Source organism: Biomphalaria glabrata, chromosome 2, assembly GCF_947242115.1.
Source record: "Biomphalaria glabrata chromosome 2, xgBioGlab47.1, whole genome shotgun sequence".
Taxonomy (NCBI): Eukaryota; Metazoa; Mollusca; class Gastropoda; family Planorbidae; genus Biomphalaria; species Biomphalaria glabrata.
In genome coordinates, this window is record NC_074712.1 from 62,693,413 (window position 1) to 62,715,887 (window position 22,475).

At 38.6% G+C, this 22,475-nt stretch overlaps 1 protein-coding gene across 1 annotated transcript in view; it reads right to left on the bottom strand.

Annotated features, from left to right (window-relative positions):
• LOC106065555 (U3 small nucleolar RNA-associated protein 6 homolog) overlaps nucleotides 1–22,475 on the bottom strand; it is a 165,016-nt gene that overhangs the window by 33,971 nt on the left and 108,570 nt on the right. Inside the window, exon 14 of the mRNA XM_056021843.1 lies at nucleotides 13,871–13,944. Within this exon, the coding sequence (XP_055877818.1) occupies nucleotides 13,871–13,944 (74 nt within the window). The remainder of the gene's footprint in view (nucleotides 1–13,870; nucleotides 13,945–22,475) is intronic.

Consider the following 22,475-nt stretch of genomic DNA (forward strand, 5'->3'; position numbering starts at 1 on the left):
TTTAAAAGTAATGGGGGCGTGAGTCAGAAAGTTCTGGAAACCTAAGCTCTAAGCATCCCTGAATTTGCCACAGCATGCTAAACACAAAATTTCTTCACAATGGCTATTTAAATGTCATTTATTTTCAATTAGGAAAAAGAAGGTCGCCTAAGTTTGACCCCACACAAGATGAAAATAAAATAAAAGCTATCCCGGTCACTGTGCTGGAGATCTTCAAAGTAAAAAGAAAAAAATGGAGACAACATAATAAGAGTTACAGCCCCTGTTAAATTTAAAAGTTCAGACACAATGGCAGCCGATGACGTCAAAGACATACTAACAATAGTCATCAACTTTCAATGACTGCTTCCAGCACTCAGGGAAATAAAAGAGGCCAGAATGTACGTGGGTGGCGCCCTCAAGATCAGCAGTTCTCAACACTTTAGACTCGAGCACCACTTGTTAAGTTTGGGGCCCTGTCCAGGGCTATCACTTCAACTTGTTTTTATTGTGTCTTTATAGTGTGATATTAATTTTGAGATTCGGTCTTCAACCTTCTAGAACAGGGGTTCTCAACCTGAGGGTCGCGACCCCCTTGGGGGTCGATTGACAATTAGCCAGGGGTCGCCTAAGACCATCGAAAATATGGATTTTTTTTTCTATTCTTCTATTGCTGTGTGTGTGTGTGTGTGTGTTAGGGGTCGCGTCGGAGTGGGGGATTCTAAAAGGGGCCGCCGACCTTAAAGGGTTGAGAACCGCTGTTGTAGAACCACGAGCCAGTAACCGCTGCTGTAGACACCCAACCAAGTCCAAGACTATAAGACTGGACGCCAGGCGTCCTGCAGACTATTCCCTGTGTCCAAGACTTGGACTGAACTCAGACGCCCTGCGGTCTGGCTGTGAATTCAAAAACTGAGGCTGAAGACATCCCCCCAAAGAACAAAATCATCACTAAACGTTGTCAGTTTGTTTCCAAGACGAATTGGTCAGTAGTTGAGAGACTCGCAGGGACAGGGGGGAGGAGGACACGTCACTTCTTCAAAGAACAAGATCACTCCACCCCCCCTCTCCAATATTTCTACCACTGTGTCTGCTGTCAAGAAATATTGAAAAGACCAGAGCCGGTCTTAACACGGCCGCTGCCCAGTGTGTATTCGAGGAATGAACGTAGAAAAAAAAAAGCAACCAAAAAAAAAAAAAACAACTGGCCAAAAGCTCACAGACGGTCCTCAATCAACTATTGATATACCGACTTTTTTTTTTTTTTTTCATCTGGTCTTTTTTTTTTTTTTCATAGTTCAAAATGATCTGTTTTACTTTCTCTCTCTGTACACAAAGAGTAATTTCCCTTTTTCTTTTCGTTCACGTTTTTTTTATTTCTCGCTCTCTCTCTCTCTTTCTCTGTCCGAATGGATGATATGTCCCGGACAAACAGCTCCTTTGAATGTGGAGGGAGAAAAAAAAAAAGGCGGGAATACAATGTTGAGATTTGAATGCGCATGCGCAAAGATGACGTCAACCTGAATGAGCAGACGTGTCTTCGTTTTTATGTTTTTGTTCTTGGTAATAGCAGAATATTTGCATCGAGATGAGTCAAAGGGGGAGGGGGGTGAACATGGGAAAGGGGCGCCTAAAGAATGACACAATGGGAAGGGCGTTGGGAAGAGATGTCATAGAACCATTTATCAGTAAGTCCAAATCAGTGATGTCAGCAGACGGCTGTAGTACACCATCAGCTGTCACCAGGACCGGACTTAGAGCACTGAAATGCGGTCGCAGTGGGCCACGCACTTTCATAGGCCCCGTGCTAATTCTAGGTGTATATTAATAAATTGAACTAATATAACTTATATATAATAACAGGGTTTCTGCGGCCGCCTGATTTTCCATGGCCTCCTGGAAATCTTATGTAATTGCAAAATATATCAAGAAGTGGAAATCTACTGAAAATATTAAAATTTCCAAAAAAACATAAAAATCTCCTGAAATAAAGATACGAAAAAGTCCTGCAAATCTCCTGAAATTATTAAATCTCCTGAAAATTCATAAAAAATTCCTGAAAAATAGACAAAGTTGTCATTTTGGGCAGCCAATCCTACGCGCGATAAAAAGAAAACGGCATTGTCAGTTTTCATTTAATAAAAATTTACATAATCTTAATTTTGACATTATGCATATCCCTAGACTGGGCAAATCGTTACGCATAGGGCCCCGCAATTTTTTGGGCCACCCTGGCTGTAATTCTCACTGACTCTTTCTTTCTTTCTTTCTCTCTCTGCCTCCATCCCTTTGATTCTGACTCTCTCTGTGCCTCACTCCCTCTGATTCTGACTCTCTCTCTCTCTCTCTGACACACGTAGGCGTAGGTTTCATGTAGAAGACTTGACAAAGACTTTCTATATAAGGACGAGTATAAACAAAGATTTATCGACTAGTTTGTTCTACAAGAAGACGAGCATAAACAAAGATTTATCGACTAGTTTGTTCTACAAGAAGACGAGTATAAACAAAGATTTATCGACTAGTTTGTTCTACAAGAAGACGAGTATAAACAAAGTTTTATCGACTAGTTTGTTCTACAAGAAGACGAGTATAAACAAAGTTTTATCGACTAGTTTGTTCTACAAGAAGACGAGTATAAACAAAGTTTTATCGACTAGTTTGTTCTATAAGAAGACGAGTATAAACAAAGATTTATCGACTAGTTTGTTCTACAAGAAGACGAGCATAAACAAAGATTTATCGACTAGTTTGTTCTACAAAAAGACGAGTATAAACAAAGATTTATCGACTAGTTTGTTCTACAAGAAGACGAGTATAAACAAAGTTTTATCGACTAGTTTGTTCTACAAGAAGACGAGTATAAACAAAGATTTATCGACTAGTTTGTTCTACAAGAAGACGAGTATAAACAAAGTTTTATCGACTAGTTTGTTCTACAAGAAGACGAGTATAAACAAAGATTTATTGACTAGTTTGTTCTACAAGAAGACGAGTATAAACAAAGTTTTATCGACTAGTTTGTTCTATAACAAGACGAGTATAAACAAAGTTTTATCGACTAGTTTGTTCTATAAGAAGACGAGTATAAACAAAGTTTTATTGACTAGTTTGTTCTAAAAGAAGACGAGTATAAACAAAGTTTTATCGACTAGTTTGTTCTATAAGAAGACGAGTATAAACAAAGTTTTATCGACTAGTTTGTTCTATAAGAAGACAAGTATAAACAAAGTTTTATCGACTAGTTTGTTCTATTAGAAGACAAGTATAAACAAAGTTTTATCGACTAGTTTGTTCTATAAGAAGACTAGTATAAACAAAGATTTATCGACTAGTTTGTTCTATAAGAAGACGAGTATAAACAAAGTTTTATCGACTAGTTTATTCTATTAGAAGACGAGTATAAACAAAGTTTTATCGACTAGTTTGTTCTATAAGAAGACGAGTATAAACACAGTTTTATCGACTAGTTTGTTCTATAAGAAGACGAGCATAAACAAAGTTTTATCGACTAGTTTGTTCTATAAGAAGACGAGTATAAACAAAGTTTTATCGACTAGTTTGTTCTACAAGAAGACGAGTATAAACAAAGATTTATCGACTAGTTTGTTCTACAAGAAGACGAGTATAAACAAAGTTTTATCGACTAGTTTGTTCTATAAGAAGACGAGTATAAACAAAGATTTATTGACTAGTTTGTTCTACAAGAAGACGAGTATAAACAAAGTTTTATCGACTAGTTTGTTCTATAACAAGACGAGTATAAACAAAGTTTTATCGACTAGTTTGTTCTATAAGAAGACGAGTATAAACAAAGTTTTATCGACTAGTTTGTTCTATAAGAAGACGAGTATAAACAAAGTTTTATCGACTAGTTTGTTCTATAAGAAGACGAGTATAAACAAAGTTTTATCGACTAGTTTGTTCTATAAGAAGACAAGTATAAACAAAGTTTTATCGACTAGTTTGTTCTATAAGAAGACAAGTATAAACAAAGTTTTATCGACTAGTTTGTTCTATAAGAAGACGAGTATAAACAAAGATTTATCGACTAGTTTGTTCTATAAGAAGACGAGTATAAACAAAGTTTTATCGACTAGTTTATTCTATTAGAAGACGAGTATAAACAAAGTTTTATCGACTAGTTTGTTCTATAAGAAGACGAGTATAAACACAGTTTTATCGACTAGTTTGTTCTATAAGAAGACGAGCATAAACAAAGTTTTATCGACTAGTTTGTTCTATAAGAAGACGAGTATAAACAAAGTTTTATCGACTAGTTTGTTCTATAAGAAGACGAGTATAAACAAAGTTTTATTGACTAGTTTGTTCTATAAGAAGACGAGTATAAACAAAGTTTTATCGACTAGTTTGTTCTACAAGAAGACGAGTATAAACAAAGTTTTATCGACTAGTTTGTTCTATAAGAAGACGAGCATAAACAAAGATTTATCGACTAGTTTGTTCTACAAGAAGACGAGTATAAACAAAGTTTTATCGACTAGTTTGTTCTATAAGAAGACGAGTATAAACAAAGATTTATTGACTAGTTTGTGTATCGTGGGGCTTCTTATTCCTTGAATGTGAATATTTGCATGTAAGTCACTAGATAGACGCAGACTTTATTTCATGCCTGCTCCGTTCTCAAGAGTTCTGCTTGACACTTCTGGTCATAGCCAACAGTTTGTAGATCGTTATAAAGCTTGTTACGTTTGTGACTGCACTGTGTGATTCATTTTGAACATTGAGACTTCATACAGGGCCGGCTTTGGGTGACTGGAGGCCCTAGGCGGCTGCATAGTTTGCCTATGTCTAAGGTAGCTATTCTAATGATAGGCCTTTAGATCTAGATCTAAAAAAAAAAAGTGAAATGTTCCTGAACATTGATTTATTAAACTCTTCAATAATGCAATGCAAACAAGCGGAAATATCCGAAGTTCGTTCAAGATAAAACATATTTTCTGGTTCTATAGCAAAACTGAAATTTCTTTATCTACTTTGACCTGACTTTACAATAAACTCAAGTTTTCCCAGTATGGCAACGAGCTAGTAATTCTTTTCCCAACAATATACATCTAATGTCAAATTTCTAGGAAAATAGTTAGAGCCACTTTCGAGATCCGTGTTCAGGTTCCAACCCACCATTTTCCCACTCTGAGGCTCACGCAAAACTTCCTGTCTAATACCAATTACAATCTCAGAAAAAAATTATATATATATATATATAGATATAACAGAAAAAAAATTGAAATAACTCTAGATCTCTAGTATAAGATCTAGAATCTAGATCTAGATCCACCAGAGGAGTGTTTGACTTTCATTCACCAGATCGTTTCATTAATGAAGGGGAGATCATCTATTTAGTGCATTCATTTCACAGAGTAGCTTCCCCATTAACTGCCCGCTTTCTGTCAACATCCGTCGGCACGAACATGCAAGAGTCAGCTCCCCTTTCAAACAAATGCATAGTGCTATTTTTAGATGTCTTCCAATATCAGTGTTACTGGATAAAAAAAACAACAATGACATCGTGTGTGTGTGTGTGTGTGAGATTGTGTGTGTATGTGTTCAGTTCTCCGATGGCTAAGTAATGCCATCTCATTATGAGTGTCTTTCTGATATTTTTGACATAAGACTTTCCATCGTTCAAGCTATTCAGAAGTTACGCAGACGGCTTTACAAGCAAATCACTGCAAAGGAAAAAAAATCGACTCCAGGAACATTAGATTGTAAATGTAACTTAAGGGGGGCATGGTGGTTAAGTGGTAAATAGCTCGGCTTTAGAACCAACGGGTCTCGGGTTCGAATCCAGGTGAAGGCTAGAGTCCTCAATTTAAAGGGCGTCCACCTAACTCTAACGGGTACCTGGCATTAGTTGGATGTCACGTAGCGTACAGCAGCTGCTGCATTCAGTTAATTTTTAGATTATTTGCATCGAATAATTAATGTATGTTTTTGACAAGTAATGACAAGTTTATTTAAAACGATAAAGGTTTTCCCAAAAGCTCTAAAAATAGTTTGAGCGTTACTAGAAAGGGAGGCAAGATGTAGTATTTAGAAGACCTTGACATTCAGTTTGGAGAGAGCGACGACTATAGTAAGATAATTTAGATTAAATTGTATTGTACATATGTGTAGTGTGTATATTAATAAAGTGATTCCTAGTTCCAGGATTAAAGATTTATATTTATTTAAAAGATTTTAGTTTTGAGTTTATACTTTAAAGTAGTATCTCCGGCATCACGATATAGTTTTACAATTCTGATAGTCCTAAATAAAATACAAAACACAAAATTAGACCACCAGAAACGCCTTGCCTGATCAACACAATTCATCGCAACCAAGAGATCGTGACATCAGGCTGGAACGTATCGTATCATTGGAAAAAAGTAAAGGCGGCGAGTCGTGGTGCTGGCCATACCCATGACACTATCGTGGTGCTGGCCATACCCATGACACCATCGTGGTGCTGGCCATACCCATGACACTATCGTGGTGCTGGCCATACCCATGACACCATCGTGGTGCTGGCCATACCCATGACACTATCTTGGTGCTGACCATACCCATGACACTATCTTGGTGCTGGCCATACCCATGACACCATCGTGGTGCTGGCCATACCCATGACACCATCATGGTGCTGGCCATACCCATGACACCATCGTGGTGCTGGCCATACCCATGACACCATCGTCAGTACATTTCTGTAACCTTCAGGAAAAAAGACAGGCCGGTACGACGTGGCTACTAGCTATTGGTCCAAACTGCCCACAGGTTGTAACGTTGCAGGTCATGTGCTCAGGCCCCCTATAACGACTGGTCTGGTTCAAAGACAGCATTGAACATCGCGTCTGGGGGAAGAAGCAAACTTCTTGCTTACTTTGACCGAAACATAAAAAAGCGGGGAATGGATGAATCCGACAGGAAGTGTACATACCTTGTCTGGGTAATGAGCAGACCAACTTCAGATTTCTTTAGGGTGGTCTGAGGCCAACCCTCCAGTTTACCTTAGGTCCAACTCATCCTGTTTACTCCACGGCAACCAAGTGGTGTACTTAAGAAACCCCCCCCCCCCTTCCCCCGTGTTCACTTCCTCAATTGCAATTATTTTAATTGTCAGCTGCAGTCCTTAAGTCGAGTTTGTAACTGCAATCATTTAAATTAAAAAAAGGGGGGGGGGGAGGGAATCTCAAATGAGTATCTGGGAGCTGGTGGTAGGCGCCGGGCCCCCCCTCTTTTCTCTGTCAGATAGTCAAACACTAGTCCCTCCGTTGACAAGTCACGTGCCTTCTCTTGCAGCCACGGAAATTCCTCTCATCCTCTTTATTTTTTTTTTCTTGTTTCTCCCAAGTCAACAAGACAAGGGAAGGTAACTGAGGTAAACAATCGAATAAAAAAAAATAGCTGCAAGAGTTTTCTACCCTTGGTTAAACACTTGATGGACGCAGTATGATAGTTGGAAACGTGTGTGTACATATGTGCGTGTGTGTGTCTGCTTCAGTGATTACTGACGACTTCATCAACTGTCTTCAAAACATTAACAGTCTTCCACATACCAACTGTATGTCTGTCTGTCTCTCTTTCTCTCTCTCTCTCAAGACAACCTCAGGAAAAAGACAAAAGAAGAAAGTCCGCCCCAGATTCAACTCAAGGGGAGGCAATCCCTCCAACGTCTGCTCATCTGCAAACACAAAGATCACATTTGTCAATGTTATCGTTAAGCCGGGCACACCAGTAGGAGCCGAGCTGGACAATAAATGACCATTACTCGAGAACAACACCAAACTGTGACTACCACACGAGGATCTGACCTCGGAGATAGATCGCTAGTTCTGGAGTGGTCCCTTTATTCCAACCCCTCCCCTCCCCCTCATATCCCGTTCAGCTTGTTAATGGTGGCAAGGATTTGAAAAACATCTTCACTCTAAAAACCACCAAGGAAATTGATTTGTCGGGGCGCTACAATAACGTAGCGGATTCGACAATGGGCGCCGGGGCGAGAGCCGGGGACCACAAAGGGAGATTTGGTCCAGATGTGAAGTGCCCAGTTCCATTTATTTGACCAAGGCGGACCTCTGTCAATGGGGGGCCAATATCACGGGTCACTGCTTCTGGTGAAAGAAGAAGGTAGCCAAGTCGAGTGCTGACTGGTACACTGCGCGCCGCGAAGCGAGAGGGTTGAAAAGATCAGAAAAAAAAGGTCCAAACGACACTTAACTAAACCACAATGGCCGTGTCCTACAAGTGGCAGGCTTCACACCGACTTGGGGATCGCTTTCACGCCAAATATTTGTCTCATTTCTTCCCGGGCTGGCAACAATAAAAACAAGTTTATTACTGCGACGTGATACACACCTCACGGTGACTATCAAAAGACACAGGGAGAAAACGGTTGGCCTTAGTGTCCAGCACGCTGGACCAGTTCAACTGTTCACTATTAATAGTAACAAACACAGGTGGCTATTTAGTCACAATCTAGTTATAATCTGTAATCCATATAATCAGAATTTACTCTAGAATGTGACTCTAGGCAGTCTAGATCTAGAGTCTTAGACATAGTCTTGATGTAAGATTAGATTTCATTCTAGTATATTATATGGCTTTCGACACGGTCAATGGTTTATGGAGGATTTTAACAAGGCTTGGATTCCCCCACTACGCTCCTATCCATTCTCAAGCAGTTTCAGGTGAGACAGGTTAGACCCAATGGTGACCTGTCGATCATTTCCCAATAAAAAATGACGTGAAGCAGGGCTGTGTACTTGCTCCTACTCTATTCGCCATCTTTTTAGACGTAATGCTTGCTGGGTCAAATGAGGGAGCGCCTACTCGAAGGCATCTACATCCGGTTTCGTTCGGACAACAATGTGTTCAATCTTCGACGTCTACTATCCCATACGAAAAAAAAAGAAATGGTCATAACAGAGCTTCTCTATGCCGATGATTGCACCCTGCTAGCCCATAATGAACATGATCTCCAGATCGCGGTCAACGAATTCCGATACGCTGCCGCCTCTTTCTGTTCATCTATGGACCTAGGGCAAATGGGAGTCATGTTCCAGAGGTGACCCAATAAAGCATACTCAGCCCTAAGGATCATAGTAAATGGAAGTCCCCTTAACGTGGTAGAGCACTTCACATATCTAGGAAGCATAGTATCGAATGACACCTTGCTTTCAAGGAAGTTGATAACCGTCTGGCCATGGCCAGTAGTGCTTTTGGACGCCTCCAGGAGTGAGATGGCGGAATGGATCGCTCCGTCTGCCTACTAAGGAAGAGTGCCTACCAAGCAGTGGTTCTCTCAATCCATCTGTATGGATCTGAGACGTGGGTATTATGCAGAAAACTACTAAGACTACTTGAACGCTTTCACCAAAGATGCTTGAGCTCCATCATGGACATACGGTGGCAGGACAGCACTAAGGGCGGCGATGTCCTTGCGAACGCCGGTGTGGACAGTGTAGACTAGTATGGAGGGACTTCTTATAGTCCGACAGTTACGCTGGGTAGGGCGCGTGTCCCGTATGGGGGACGAGCGTATGCCAAAATATTGCATTCCTCATAATCTTCGGACTCGATGACAAGCCTTATTATTATATTGGTATATTGAGTCTTGGCGATGAAGTATTTAAAATTGCGATGAAGTATTTAAAATTATTAGGCAATGCATCCAATAGAAAATAAGGATTTAGAAACTCAAAAGAGTTGACAAAAACTAAAATATATTATTTATTGTATTTAACGTATTTTCCTCTGAATAGAAATTTTAGTTTACAAACTTTATAAACACTAAATACTGTAACAAATGCATAGTTTCTGTTATAACTGCGTCGCCATGCAGACAAATATATTTTAAAGAATTAGATTTTTCAAAATGTGTTTTTATTAATAAATTTTGTTTTTGTTATCAAAAGCAAAATTGATAAACGAAAGATAACTAGCTTTCTATTTTGTACATCCTAAGAGTTTTTAAACAATTATAAACCCCTTTTATTCTGTTGTAACTATCATACGGCCATTAGTGGCACAGGGAAAAGAGCTCTATCGTTACTTCAAAAAAGAAGATGATTACGTCCTACGCGTCATTCATTCAGTCATGCATATTAACCAATGACTTAAATTCTGTCAAGTCACTGGTTTTCCTGGCTAGCTCAGGCAACCCATTCCATGCTCTAATAGCACTAGTGAAGAAGGAGTATTTGTACAAATTTGTCCCAGCATATGGGACCAGGAATGTGCCTTTATCTTTGTGTCTTTCTGAGTATTTTATTCAATTTTGTTTTTGTATTTGAAGATTGTGGTTCAGTGTTTTATGTATAATTGCTACTTTACTTTTGAGTCTTCTGTCCTGAAGGATTTCTAAATTTAGTGATTAGTGATTAGGTGTTACTCTAGTCAAATGTGAATATTCGTTTGTTATGAATCTCACTGCTCTATTTTGTGTCTGTTCCAGTTTCTTAATGTTTTCTTGAGTTGAGGGGTCCCAAACGGAGGATGCATATTCTATTATTGGCCTAACCGAGGTTAAATAACATTTTAGTTTTATGTTCTTATTTGATTTATGGAAATTTCTTTTAATAAACCCTAATGCTTTGTTTGACTTTTTAAAATAGTTTCATCAATATGTGGATTCCATGACAGTTTTTCTAAATCTTATTCTCAGTTCTAGATAATTCCGAAGCTCAGGTTGCAGGACAGTGCTCTTTTTTGCTTAGCTAAAAAAAAAGTTAAAAGTTTGAGAAATACTGACTTCTGGTCTGTTAATAGCCTGACTACTGTGCGCGCGTGAAGTTTTCTTATCATGTTGAATAGTTGTGTTTTTAGGTACAGGAAGTAGTTTGTATTGGGCGCGTTTTGTTGCCAAGAATATTGCGTGTGTTTACGTCACGCTTAGTTCCTGTATTGTCTTTGTAGCAGAGAGAGAGAGCTTGTTAGCTGTAGAATCTGGTTACGCTACAGTTTTACTGCTTCCCCTTTTAACGGTACGTAAGTACATATATGTAGTAAAAGTAGGTTGATCTTCCGGTACGGGTGTCGCGCTAACGAAAAATTTCTGTGATGTAGCGGCATCGCTGGATCTAGGTTTTCTTTTGTTTCATTATGTTAGGCATGGGGCTATGGTGGAGAGTGTAATCTTGAGCTCGCCCCTGGAGCCGTGACTGACTCTTGAGTCGTATCATAGTATTTGAAGCTACCCATCCGTAGGAGTGTGTGTGCGTGTGTGGTGTGTTATTTGCATAATTACCAATGCAATATGTAAATATCCGTGATGAGGCATATGTTCGAAATATAGTGTTCATTTGTATTTAGCTTATTATTAAATCTTGTTCTTGTTGAACAATTGTTGATCAGTTATTCACTGTTTAGTTTTCAGTGACCATTTCTCCATGTTCAGTTATCATACAACTTGGTTATGCTGTTGCTCGTTGGTTATTGCAGTAGTCTGTCGAGATGGGAAACCAGGTCAAGTTAGTACACTCCCTAGATAACTCGTAAAAACCCACATTGACAACTGTATCATAACATTTCATGTAGAGCTTATAGATAAGAAATAAGCCATAGTTTCGAATCTAATGATAAAACTTTTCTCATGACAACAGCAGACCAATGAGTGCTTTCGATTGGCCAGTCGGCCTCTGAATCTGGGCCTTTGCAAGACGATATCACTCGGGGAGCAGCCATTGAAAAACTTACATTCGTTTTGTTGGTGTTGAATACAATTTTGAAATAGCATTGACGAGTTCCAAACAATGAGCACTCAGCATAGAAGTTTTATTCTTGCATTGAGAAATAGAGTTATGCTCTTGGCTCGGGGGAATGATGTTAATTTCACGGACTACACACTTGTTTCAAACTTGTCTCCCTTAGGCTGAATTGATTCAATGCTTTTAATGAGCCTTGCATTTAGAGTCTTGATTGTTTTTTTTGTTTTTTTTTTTTAACTGGTTTACTTTCAAAACAAGATGATTTGCAAGACAACCAAAAACACTGGTCTTCAGGCTTTGGTAAGTATTTTGTAGAAGTTAATAAGTTTCCCTTTCAGACCCAGCGATATCTATGCAGGACCGGTCTTAGGCCACTGCAACCTATGCGGTCGCAGTGGGCCCCGCGCTAATTCTAGGTGGAATCATTAAATTGCAAAATATATACGAACAATTCCTGGAAATATCCTGAATTTATTAAAATCTCCTGAAAACTCATAAAAATCTTCTTAAATATAGACTACATTGTCATTTGTGTGTTTCAGTCATTGCGGAAAACGCCAATCGATAAAAGAAAAAAAAAATCAATGTCAGCTTTCATGTAATAAAATGTAGTAATCGGGCGAATTTTCACCTTAATCGGAAGTTCCAAAACTTTATTTACTTTTATTGTCACTGGCATATAAATATGTCATAGGTTGCAAGGTTCGTAAAGTAAATTTAATTTGATCGCAATTTTGTACTTAGTAAAGAATGAATAAAATTCAAAGTCGATTTTTTTTTCTAATACAAAATCTAAATTTTCACTTATTCTCCTTATTCCCACCCAGACTAGGCCCCGCGCAATCAGTTTCGCATAGGGCCCCGCAACTGTTAGGACCGGCCCTGTATCTACGGCAGAAGGTGCTGAAGTTAACGAGGGTGTCGTGTTGCAAGCACAATGACCAACAGCCTTTACTTTTTCCACACCTAATGTCCGGCACTCAATACAGCTGGCTGGACTAAAAGTCGCCCTAAAGATACCGAAATAAAAAAATCCCAGTCTTCACCAGGATTCGATTCACCAGGAAGCCAATCGCCTTGCTGCTCAGCCACCGCGCCTTCTCTAGTATTTTGTAGTGACCATTTACGACATTCGCTTACAAAAAAAAAAAATGCAACTTTGAATTCGTTAGACGAACACATCTCACTAATTAGGTATTCGACAAGATACGACCAGGGTACACGCATACAATGTAAGATTCTGTATGGATTTAGAATCTAGGTGCAATCTAGATTAGATTTACGTAAAAATATAAGTAATGGTCATAATCTTTCAATAAACTTGAAGCATCTTTAAATTCTAGTCAGTTATCACATGATATCGGTACACTACGGCTGAATACGCCTGTTTTTTTTTTAAATTATTATTATATTATTATCATTGAATAATTCCAAATTATAAGCCTTTAACTCTTTCTCTCCGTAATTATTTACAACATTCTGGTGGAATCAACGCTGGTATCGTCAGTTAGGAGAGAAAGAGTTAAATCTAGACTTAGAAGACGAGGCGCACAATTTTCCTAACATTCATTTATTATAATCTTGAATCAATAAAGCCTGACATTCGGAAATTCCCGAACGCAATAGTCCTTTCAAAACCCATGTTGGCTCTCATTCTAAGTCTAGTACTCAAGCCAAATTAACATTTATTTATATTTTACTTTAAAAAATTATAATGGCCAAACTAGAGCTTTCCCCGTGTGGCCAATGAGCTAGTAATACAGAACTCAGCGATATACATCAACCGTTAAATTTCTAGGAAAATCGTAAGAAACGTTTTTGATTTTTAAGATCAGCGTCGAGGTTTTTTCCTGGCTGGTTTCAGGTCCCATGAAGTTCTGATTGGAATTTCGAATAGAGGTATTGTAAAAATACTGTTAAAAGATACTTTATGCTTTTAGTAAAAAGAGCTTTGATATTCTACAGTGCAAAAAGAGATTTAAGTAGATCAAGACAAGACAGTGACATAACTGTAGACAAGACAGAGACATAAGTAGGGGATCGATACGCCACCCAGCACTCCACAGACTTGGTCAGAGAAACGGCTCAGACACCGATGAAACTCGTACAGCTAAATGATATTACAAGGCGATGGCAGGGAGCAGCGGCACTCCCATTAACGCCCCGGTCACACAAGTACTTACCCAGTCGGCACCCTGGAACTCTCGTGTCTTCAACAGGGTCAGCAGGGCGCTCAGACACAGGGAGTACATCTTTTCTATAAAGTGAAAGAGAGAGAAAAAAAAATCAGACTATGTCAAGGCGGAAAAAAAAATATCTTCAGAAAATGTTCAGTACTTAGGTTTTGGGTTCAATGAGACGTAACTCTTTCTCTCCGAGCTGACGATACCAGCGTTGATTCCACCAGAATGTGGTAAATAACTCTTTCTCTCCGAACTGACGATACCAGCGTTGATTCCACCAGAATGTGGTAAATAATTACGGAGAGAAAGAGTTAAGCGAACTAACTGAAAAAGTTCATTTAAATTTACATATGCCATTAAAGCAGTGATTCCCAAACTTTGTCCTACACGGAGCACTTCGCACATTCTGAGTATTTAGCGGAACACTTTGCTTAATTTCTTCTTTTAGAGAGATCAATTCACATGGTGGCCTACTAGTTAATTATTCCAGTAGTTCGTGGAACACCTATTCTAGCCTCGCGGAACACAAGGGTTCCATGAAACACAGTTTGGGAACCATTGCCATGGTAAGCTATTATAAGCGCAACAGACCGTTTCAAATCTACTTATAAGTAAACATACTAAACAGCACTTTTTTTACTTGGTAACTATAAGACGAAATAAAATAAATTATGCGCAGATTAAGAAAGTGGAAAGTCATTCAATATTTTGAATGGTCAGTACAATGGTCAGTGTAACCTTGGTTTGGCGAGACTCTCGCTGGACAGATGAAGGATGGGATGCCTGAGAACTGATGCAGGAAAGAATTAATAACTGGACAGTCACGTGAAGTGTCGGGCATTAATCCAGGCGCTCATCATTCAGTCAATGGGAACAAAAACCCTGGGGGTCGAGAGGTTCCCCATTTCAAGATTCTCTCTTCGCCCCCTCTGGTGGGGGGCCAAGTTCAAAGAGCAGCTTTTGGTTTTCTTGAGCGACCGTCAATCAAAGTCTCGGGAGGGTGCAGGGCGCCCTCTCACCATGTTACAGTCAGTCCAATCAACGCCCACGACGGCGGTGGTGTTGAAACAGTTTGAACAAAAGGACCAAATTAGAGAAAGTGGTTTCGGAGTCAGACATAGACTGAGCGGCAACTCGACTCCACAGAGACACGCCTGTACATCGCCAGCTCTTTCAACACTTCAAACCACTGTACCTTTTGATAGCAGAGAAATATGTGTGTGTGTGTGTGTTTGAGAGCCATGTTGAAAAAAAAAAAGGGGGGGGGTGGTACTTAGACATATTTATAAGTTGATGTTTCTAAATGAAGACCAGTCATGGAGCCAACGCTTGTGTGAAAAGTGATTAAGTACAAAGTCCAGATACCTACGGATAAGTTGTTACCGTAGTAAATACAATTAAAAAAAAAATTTCCCCTCAAAAGAAAAAAACAACAACACTAATTAAATAATAAAATATACTTTTTAAAAATTGTATAGTATATTGAGTGAAACTTCACCCTATGGAGGGACAGCACAATTCAATCTTTGCCATATATGTTTCGTTATTTCAATGCTTATTTCCCTTTATATTACATATGACACGGTCTTCGGGGCTCGCAAAGACCTTCTTTCAGGGAACAGTACCAGGAAAAAGAAGAAGAGGAAGACAGAGAAAGCGATGGGAGGACAACATGAAAGAATGGAGGGGCCTGCCATCGAAAGAGGTTCTAAAACAAGGCAAAAGACAGGGAGGAATGGAGAAAGACGGTCGATGAGTCTTGCTTAGTACCCCAATCGGTCCAACAGACTAAGGGATAGATAAAGGTAAAATCTTAGATTTCACATTGTACGTTGGAGTGTAACAAGCGTGAATGTATATTAGGTTTCTTTAGTTATAATAGTAATAATGTATTTTTTTCACACATTTTAATACACATTTCCTCATGGATAATACAGATTATTAGTATCATACTTATGAACACACACTAGAAACAGTTTACATCTTGTATTTTTTTTTCTTTTAGCAAGGGAAACAATGTTGTTTGAATGACTGAGAGGCAGCAGGTATTTTTTGAGAAAAGATTTCTATCGTAAGAAGAAGACATTATCCCCCTTTGAAAAGGGTAAAAAATGAGGCAATCCGAGTGATACAATACACAGACAGAGGATGCTATTCAAAACAAAATGGAAACTTTGATCCTCCAAGTCGGTGAAGAGTTTTGATTGCAGTAAGCACGGACTGCATGATGAGTAGCAAAGAAAGTGGCAGAGAGATAGAGCAAGCAAAAATTGGTATTTTAAAGATTGGCTAGATAAAGTTCTAGCTTCAATTTCAATAGGCAATTGTTCTCCCCCAGTTTCTCTCTCCCGCTTTCTCTTTTTTTTTCCTCTCTCTCTCTGTCCTGTCCATCCAGTGCACATCCTAACTCCTTCCCACTCCCCCCCCCCCCACTCTTTCTTCATCCATCCTCGCATTCAGCGCCCCAGGGAGATCATGTCTCACCAAGTCCACACCCTTGCAAGCCGGAAGCGATCATTAGGGTCAGGGCGAGAGCGCTTTGAAGAGGGTTATTACTTGGTCAATTCATTGGTAGCAACATGTGTAGCTACAGTGCCTTCAAACATTAGGATCCCTATAGCAACCAGGCCAATGATAGCCACATTGCACTGAAAGACCCCAAAAAATTCGATTCGATAACAGTCACGTTTTCTTGAAAAACAAACAGAAAATTCACATGTCCCATAGACAAAACAAACAAATCAATTTCAAACTATTCTTCTCAATTTAACCTTTTGTCAAATTTCTAACAAGGTACAGATACTTTGTTATAAGGTACAGATACTTTGTTATAAGGTACAGATACTTTGTTACAAAGTACAGATAATTTGTTACAAGGTAAAGATTTAATTTGTAACAAGGTCCCAATAATTTGTAACAAGTACAAATAATTTGTTACAAGGTACAGATAATTTGTAACAAGGTTCAGAATTTGTGATAAGGTTCAGATACTTTGTTACAAAGTACAGATAATTTATTACAAGGTAGTGATTTAATTTGTAACAAGGTCCAAATAATTTGTACCAAGTACAAATAATTTGTTACAAGGTATACAGATTATTTGTAATAAGGTTCAGATAATTTGTAACAAGGTTCAGATAATTTGTAATAAGGTTCAGATAATTTGTAACATGGTTCAGATAATTTGTAATAAGGTTCAGATAATTTGTAACATGGTTCAGATAATTTGTAATAAGGTTCAGATAATTTGTAACAAGGTTCAGATAATTTGTAATAAGGTTCAGATAATTTGTAACAAGGTTCAGATAATTTGTAATAAGGTTCAGATAATTTGTAACATGGTTCAGATAATTTGTAATAAGGTTCAGATAATTTGTAACAAGGTTCAGATAATTTGTAATAAGGTTCAGATAATTTGTAATAAGGTACAGATAATTTGTAATAAGGTTCAGATAATTTGTAACAAGGTTCAGATAATTTGTAATAAGGTTCAGATAATTTGTAACAAGGTTCAGATAATTTGTAATAAGGTTCAGATAATTTGTAACATGGTTCAGATAATTTGTAATAAGGTTCAGATAATTTGTAACAAGGTTCAGATAATTTGTAATAAGGTTCAGATAATTTGTAATAAGGTACAGATAATTTGTAACAAGGTTCAGATAATTTGTAATAAGGTTCAGATAATTTGTAACATGGTTCAGATAATTTGTAATAAGGTTCAGATAATTTGTAACATGGTTCAGATAATTTGTAACAAGGTTCAGATAATTTGATGGCAATTTCAAAGGTTTAAGCAAGGTGGTGGCCCAGTGGAAAAGTGCTTGGCTTCCGAACACGGTGAAGGCTGGGGTTTTGAACATAGGGATATTTAGGGCACCTCCGAGACCACCCAGCTCTAATGGGTACTTGAAACTAGTTGGGGAAAAGAGATGGGCGGTTGGTCGTTGTGCTGGCCACGGGACACCCTCGTAAACCGTGGGCCACAGAAAGAGATGACCCCCATACACCATCTGTCTCATGGATCACATGGTCTAAAAGTGATACTTTAAATTCTCAATCACAGTGGCACCTCTGTTAATGGATGCGAGTTTCTTGAGTGGAATAAAAGAAGTTGTCAAAAATATATTGGTTAATTAAGTCCTTTCTTCAGTTTCTGTTACTTGATGAATAGATAATCCTATATGGAGCAGTTTAGATTTTAACCAAAAAAACAACATTAAAAATACTTTTAAAAAACAAACAATACCTCCTTTATATAACCGATATAGAGTTCATTGAGCGATTGGTTTATCTCTTAATAACTAATGGATGTTATATTTAATTATTTTTTAATATTACCCTGTCCCTTTATTATTGACGGCCGTTGACTTGCCCTAAAACCAATAAAGACCATGTCACCTATCCTATCCATTCACAACCAACCATCACCACAAACACACACTCCATAACACCCTTTCCTTGCAGAAAGAATCCATGTTAAGGGAATTGATAATAATCCTATGATAGGCCTTTAGATCTAGACTTAGAAGCAGGCGACGCGCAAAATTTTCCTAACCATTCATTTATTAAACTCTTGAATCAATAATGCCTTTACATTCGGGAATTCCCGAACGCGATAGTCTTTTCATGTTGGATCTAGATCTAGACTTAGTTCTCTAGCCAAAATTTTTTTTTTTTTTATTTTTTTTTTTTTTTACTTATAACGTCCAAACTAGAGTTATCCCTGTGTGGCCAAACAGCTAGTATTTACATTTCTAGGAATATCGTTAGAGCCGTTTTTGAGATCCGTGTCCAGGTTCCTCCATGAAGTTCGGACTGGAATAGAGGTATTGAAAAGAAATTTTGTCTCCCATCAGGAAAAGAAATTAATGTCTAGTTGGCAGTTAAAATGGGAATCAACTTAAAATGTTCCGTTCCACGGGGGAAATAGAGAGAGAGGGAGGGGGGGGGGGGGTCACGAACGTGGTCCAACATTGGTATTTTATTTGATACTTTAGTACCGTAAAACCTTTTCAATTTAATTGCTCTGATTTGATTGGAAAAAAAACACAACAACTCAGTATTGAACTCGATGCTAACAAAAAAAAGTGCCATTAAAAGTTTCAGTTTATGAGTCAATAAAATCGTTTCTTTCGCTTCCATTTCAAACGTAGTTCAGTTCTACAGTGAGGCCTGGATCTGTTACCATTTCAAACGTAGTTCAGTTCTACAGTGAGGCCTGGCTCTGTTACCATTTCAAACGTAGTTCAGTTCTAAAGTGAGGCCTAGAACTGTTACCATTTCAAACGTAGTTCAGTTCTAAAGTGAGGCCTGGCTCTGTTACCATTTCAAACGTAGTTCAGTTCTACAGTGAGGCCTGGCTCTGTTACCATTTCAAACGTAGTTCAGTTCTAAAGTGAGGCCTGGCTCTGTTACCATGCAGTTCTCATGAAACTAAACATTTACGAATGACGAACTTCTAGGAAACAATTGATTCAGTCACATGACGGTCCCAAACGTATGTCAAGCAGGTCACAACTTGAAAAAGACGTCCCCACAAGCACACCAGGAGGCGCGGTGGCTGAGCGGTAAAGCGCTTTGCTTCCGAACCGGGGTCAGGGGTTCCAATCCTGGTGAAGACTGGGTTTTTGATTCCGGGATCTTCGGCTGCCTCTGAGTCCACCCAGCTCTAATTGACATTAGTTGGGGAAAAGTAAAGGCGGTTGGTCGTTGTGCTGGCCACATGTCACCCTCGATAACCCTGGGCCACAGAAACAGATGACCTTTACATCATCTGCCCTATAGACCACAGGGCCTGAAAGAGGAACTTTACTTTTAAAAGTACATCAGACTCAAAAGTCAGGCTAAAAAACAAACAAACAAACAAAAACAAAAAAACTATTCCTCTATCGCCGTTTATTAACTGACAAAGATCTGAAAGTTCACAGCTACGCGTATTTGATTTGGTCGTTTTAAAGTCTTCCTAATTAGCTACATGGTCACAAAACAATGACCATGTACTAAATCACCATAAATTTGAGAAATTAATTCCCGACGCCCTACGCCTTCAAGGCATTGCTCCTTATATTCGGCCACCCGCACAACTGGGGAGTATGGCCCCAGTCGAGAAACCGTCAACCAGGAATTCGATCCATCTGCCTCGCTTCTTGGTCTGGGAAGAAAAAAGTACAGACTCTGTTGGCTAGAGGCAGACATTCCTCGGATCACATAACAGACTAATTTATTTGACAGACAAACTCGCTCAGCTTCGCTTTCTCTTCCCCCACCCACCTTATACTCACACACAAATACACACACACACACACACACTCGCACACACATACTTTTAATTATTTGTTCCCCTGTATAGCTCGTCGCCGTGTTGAATTCAAGTGTAGATGTATAAAGATAGCAAGAGAGAGACAAAAAGAGAGAAAACAAAAAGAAAGGGAGAAAAAAGAGAGAGAAATTGGAAAAAAAAAGAAAGATCACGAGAAAGAGAAATAGAAAGAGAGAAAGAGAGAAAGAGAGGGGGAAAGAAAAAAAAAGAGATAGAAGAGAGAGAAAAGGGAAAAAGGGAGAAAAGAGAGAGCGAAAGAGAGAAAGAGAAAAAAGAAAATAGAAATAGAAAGAGAGAAAGAAAGAGAAAGAGAAAAGAGAGAGAGAGAAGAAGAAGAAAATAAGGAGAAATAGAAAGAAAAAAGAAAGCAAAGAGAAAGAACTGTAGTATTTAAAGAGAGAGAAAAAAGGGAAACAAAAAGAAAGTTGTAAGAAAGAGAAACAAAAAGAAGAAAAAGGAGATAAAGAGTGATACAAATAAAGAGAAAGAGGTAAAGAACAAAGGAAAGACAAATGGAGTTATATAAATACGGTGATAAAGGAAAGTCAGAGAGAGAGAGAGAGAGAGAGAGAGATAAAGAAAGATGCTAAAAGAGAGAGAAAGAAAGCGTGAGGAATATTCAAGAAAAGCAAGAAAAAGAATCAAAAAGAGAAGAAGAAAAAAATAAAGACATAAACAGAGTAAGAAAAACAGCTAACAGAGAGAGAGAGAAAGAGAGAGAGTCTCGTACGTATTTAAGACGAGGTGATTACTTATTACATCGGACAAGCCTGATTACAGATGATTGTGATGGGCTGCGATTGAGACAGATGCCTGATACGATTGTGCTCGGCTGGACGGTTAGCCCCTCTAAGGGGAGAGGGGACGGCAAGGGGGGGGGGGCGCCCGACTGAGCATCAGCGAGGGAGTCTGATTAATTGAAAATGGCGGCCGAGATTGTGTACTGACCGCAGGTTGGTCAAGACAAGGGACTCGCCTTTCGTCTACCAATGCACTGGATCACTCCCCCGAGTTCCACTGACCTGTGTCCAGTAATAACAGTAGCAGTTACACTGTGTATGTAAACTTGAGCCGATTTAGACGGTTCTTTACGAGAAAAGAAAAAAAACCATCGAAAGTCTACGGCTGTGATAGTTACTTGTAACCAGGGCCGGTCCTAGAGATTGCGGGGCCCTATGCCAAACGGTTAGCGCGGGGCCTATTCTGGGTTGTGATAATAAGTGAAAATTAAGATTTTGTATTAGAAAATAAATTTGTCTTCATACTTACTAAGTACAAAATCACTGTCAAATTAGCTTTATGAGCCATCAACAGTAGAGATATATGTAGTAGTTTTCCAACAAAAAGCTGATAAACATTCAGATCTGTCTTTTAGATTTACTATCGACTAGCAAAATATCGCTTTTGTTTTTTTAAGAGGTCGAGATAGATTTAGATCTTCTATATGTGTATGCCAATGACCATAAAGTAAATTAAGAATTTGAACTTCTTGTTTTGGTTAAAATTCGCTTTATTATTATATTTTTATTAAATGAAAGCTGACAATGTCGTTTTTTTAAATTGCTATTAGGATTGGCGTTTTCCATATCGAATGACAACTAGAAATGAAAATTTGTCTGTTTTTAAGATCAGTTTTCAGAAGCTTTTAATAATTTCGGGAGATTTTCGTGACTTTTCCAGAAATCCTTTAAAAATAAGTTAAAATGGTTTATTTTAATAATTGACACCTAGAATTCTCGCGGGGCCTATGAAAGTGCGGGTCCCACTGCGGCCGCATGGGTTGCAGTGTGCTAAGACCGGCCCTGCTTGTAGCTATCTAAAACTGTACATTAAGTACATGTTCTAGATAATTTCATTCAAGTAAAACATGGTCAACCAAATTTGAATTTTGTTGAAGTATTTCAACCCACACAACGTCAATATATAGTACTGAGCTAAATTTAGAAACATGACAATTCCCTCAAGTCTGATGAAGCCATTTTTAATGGGATTACGTCAGAGTCCGATGAAATAATGCAAGAGCAACGGGAAATTTCTCAGACCAAATTTATTTGTTGGGATTGGAATATGAAATGTGTGTGTGTGTGTGTTTATGAATGTGATTTCGTTACACGTGGGTTTGGGACGTAGAGTAGAAGTTTCTTCCCCTTAAGTTGGCCCCTGATGCATTCTCTCCCTTTTGCTACTTACGGAGTTGAGGGCGAAAGATAGAGCTAGCATAAGAGTATAAGGGACGCGTTTGTAGCAGGAATGTCAATGCTATAACTATTACAATAAAGTTCT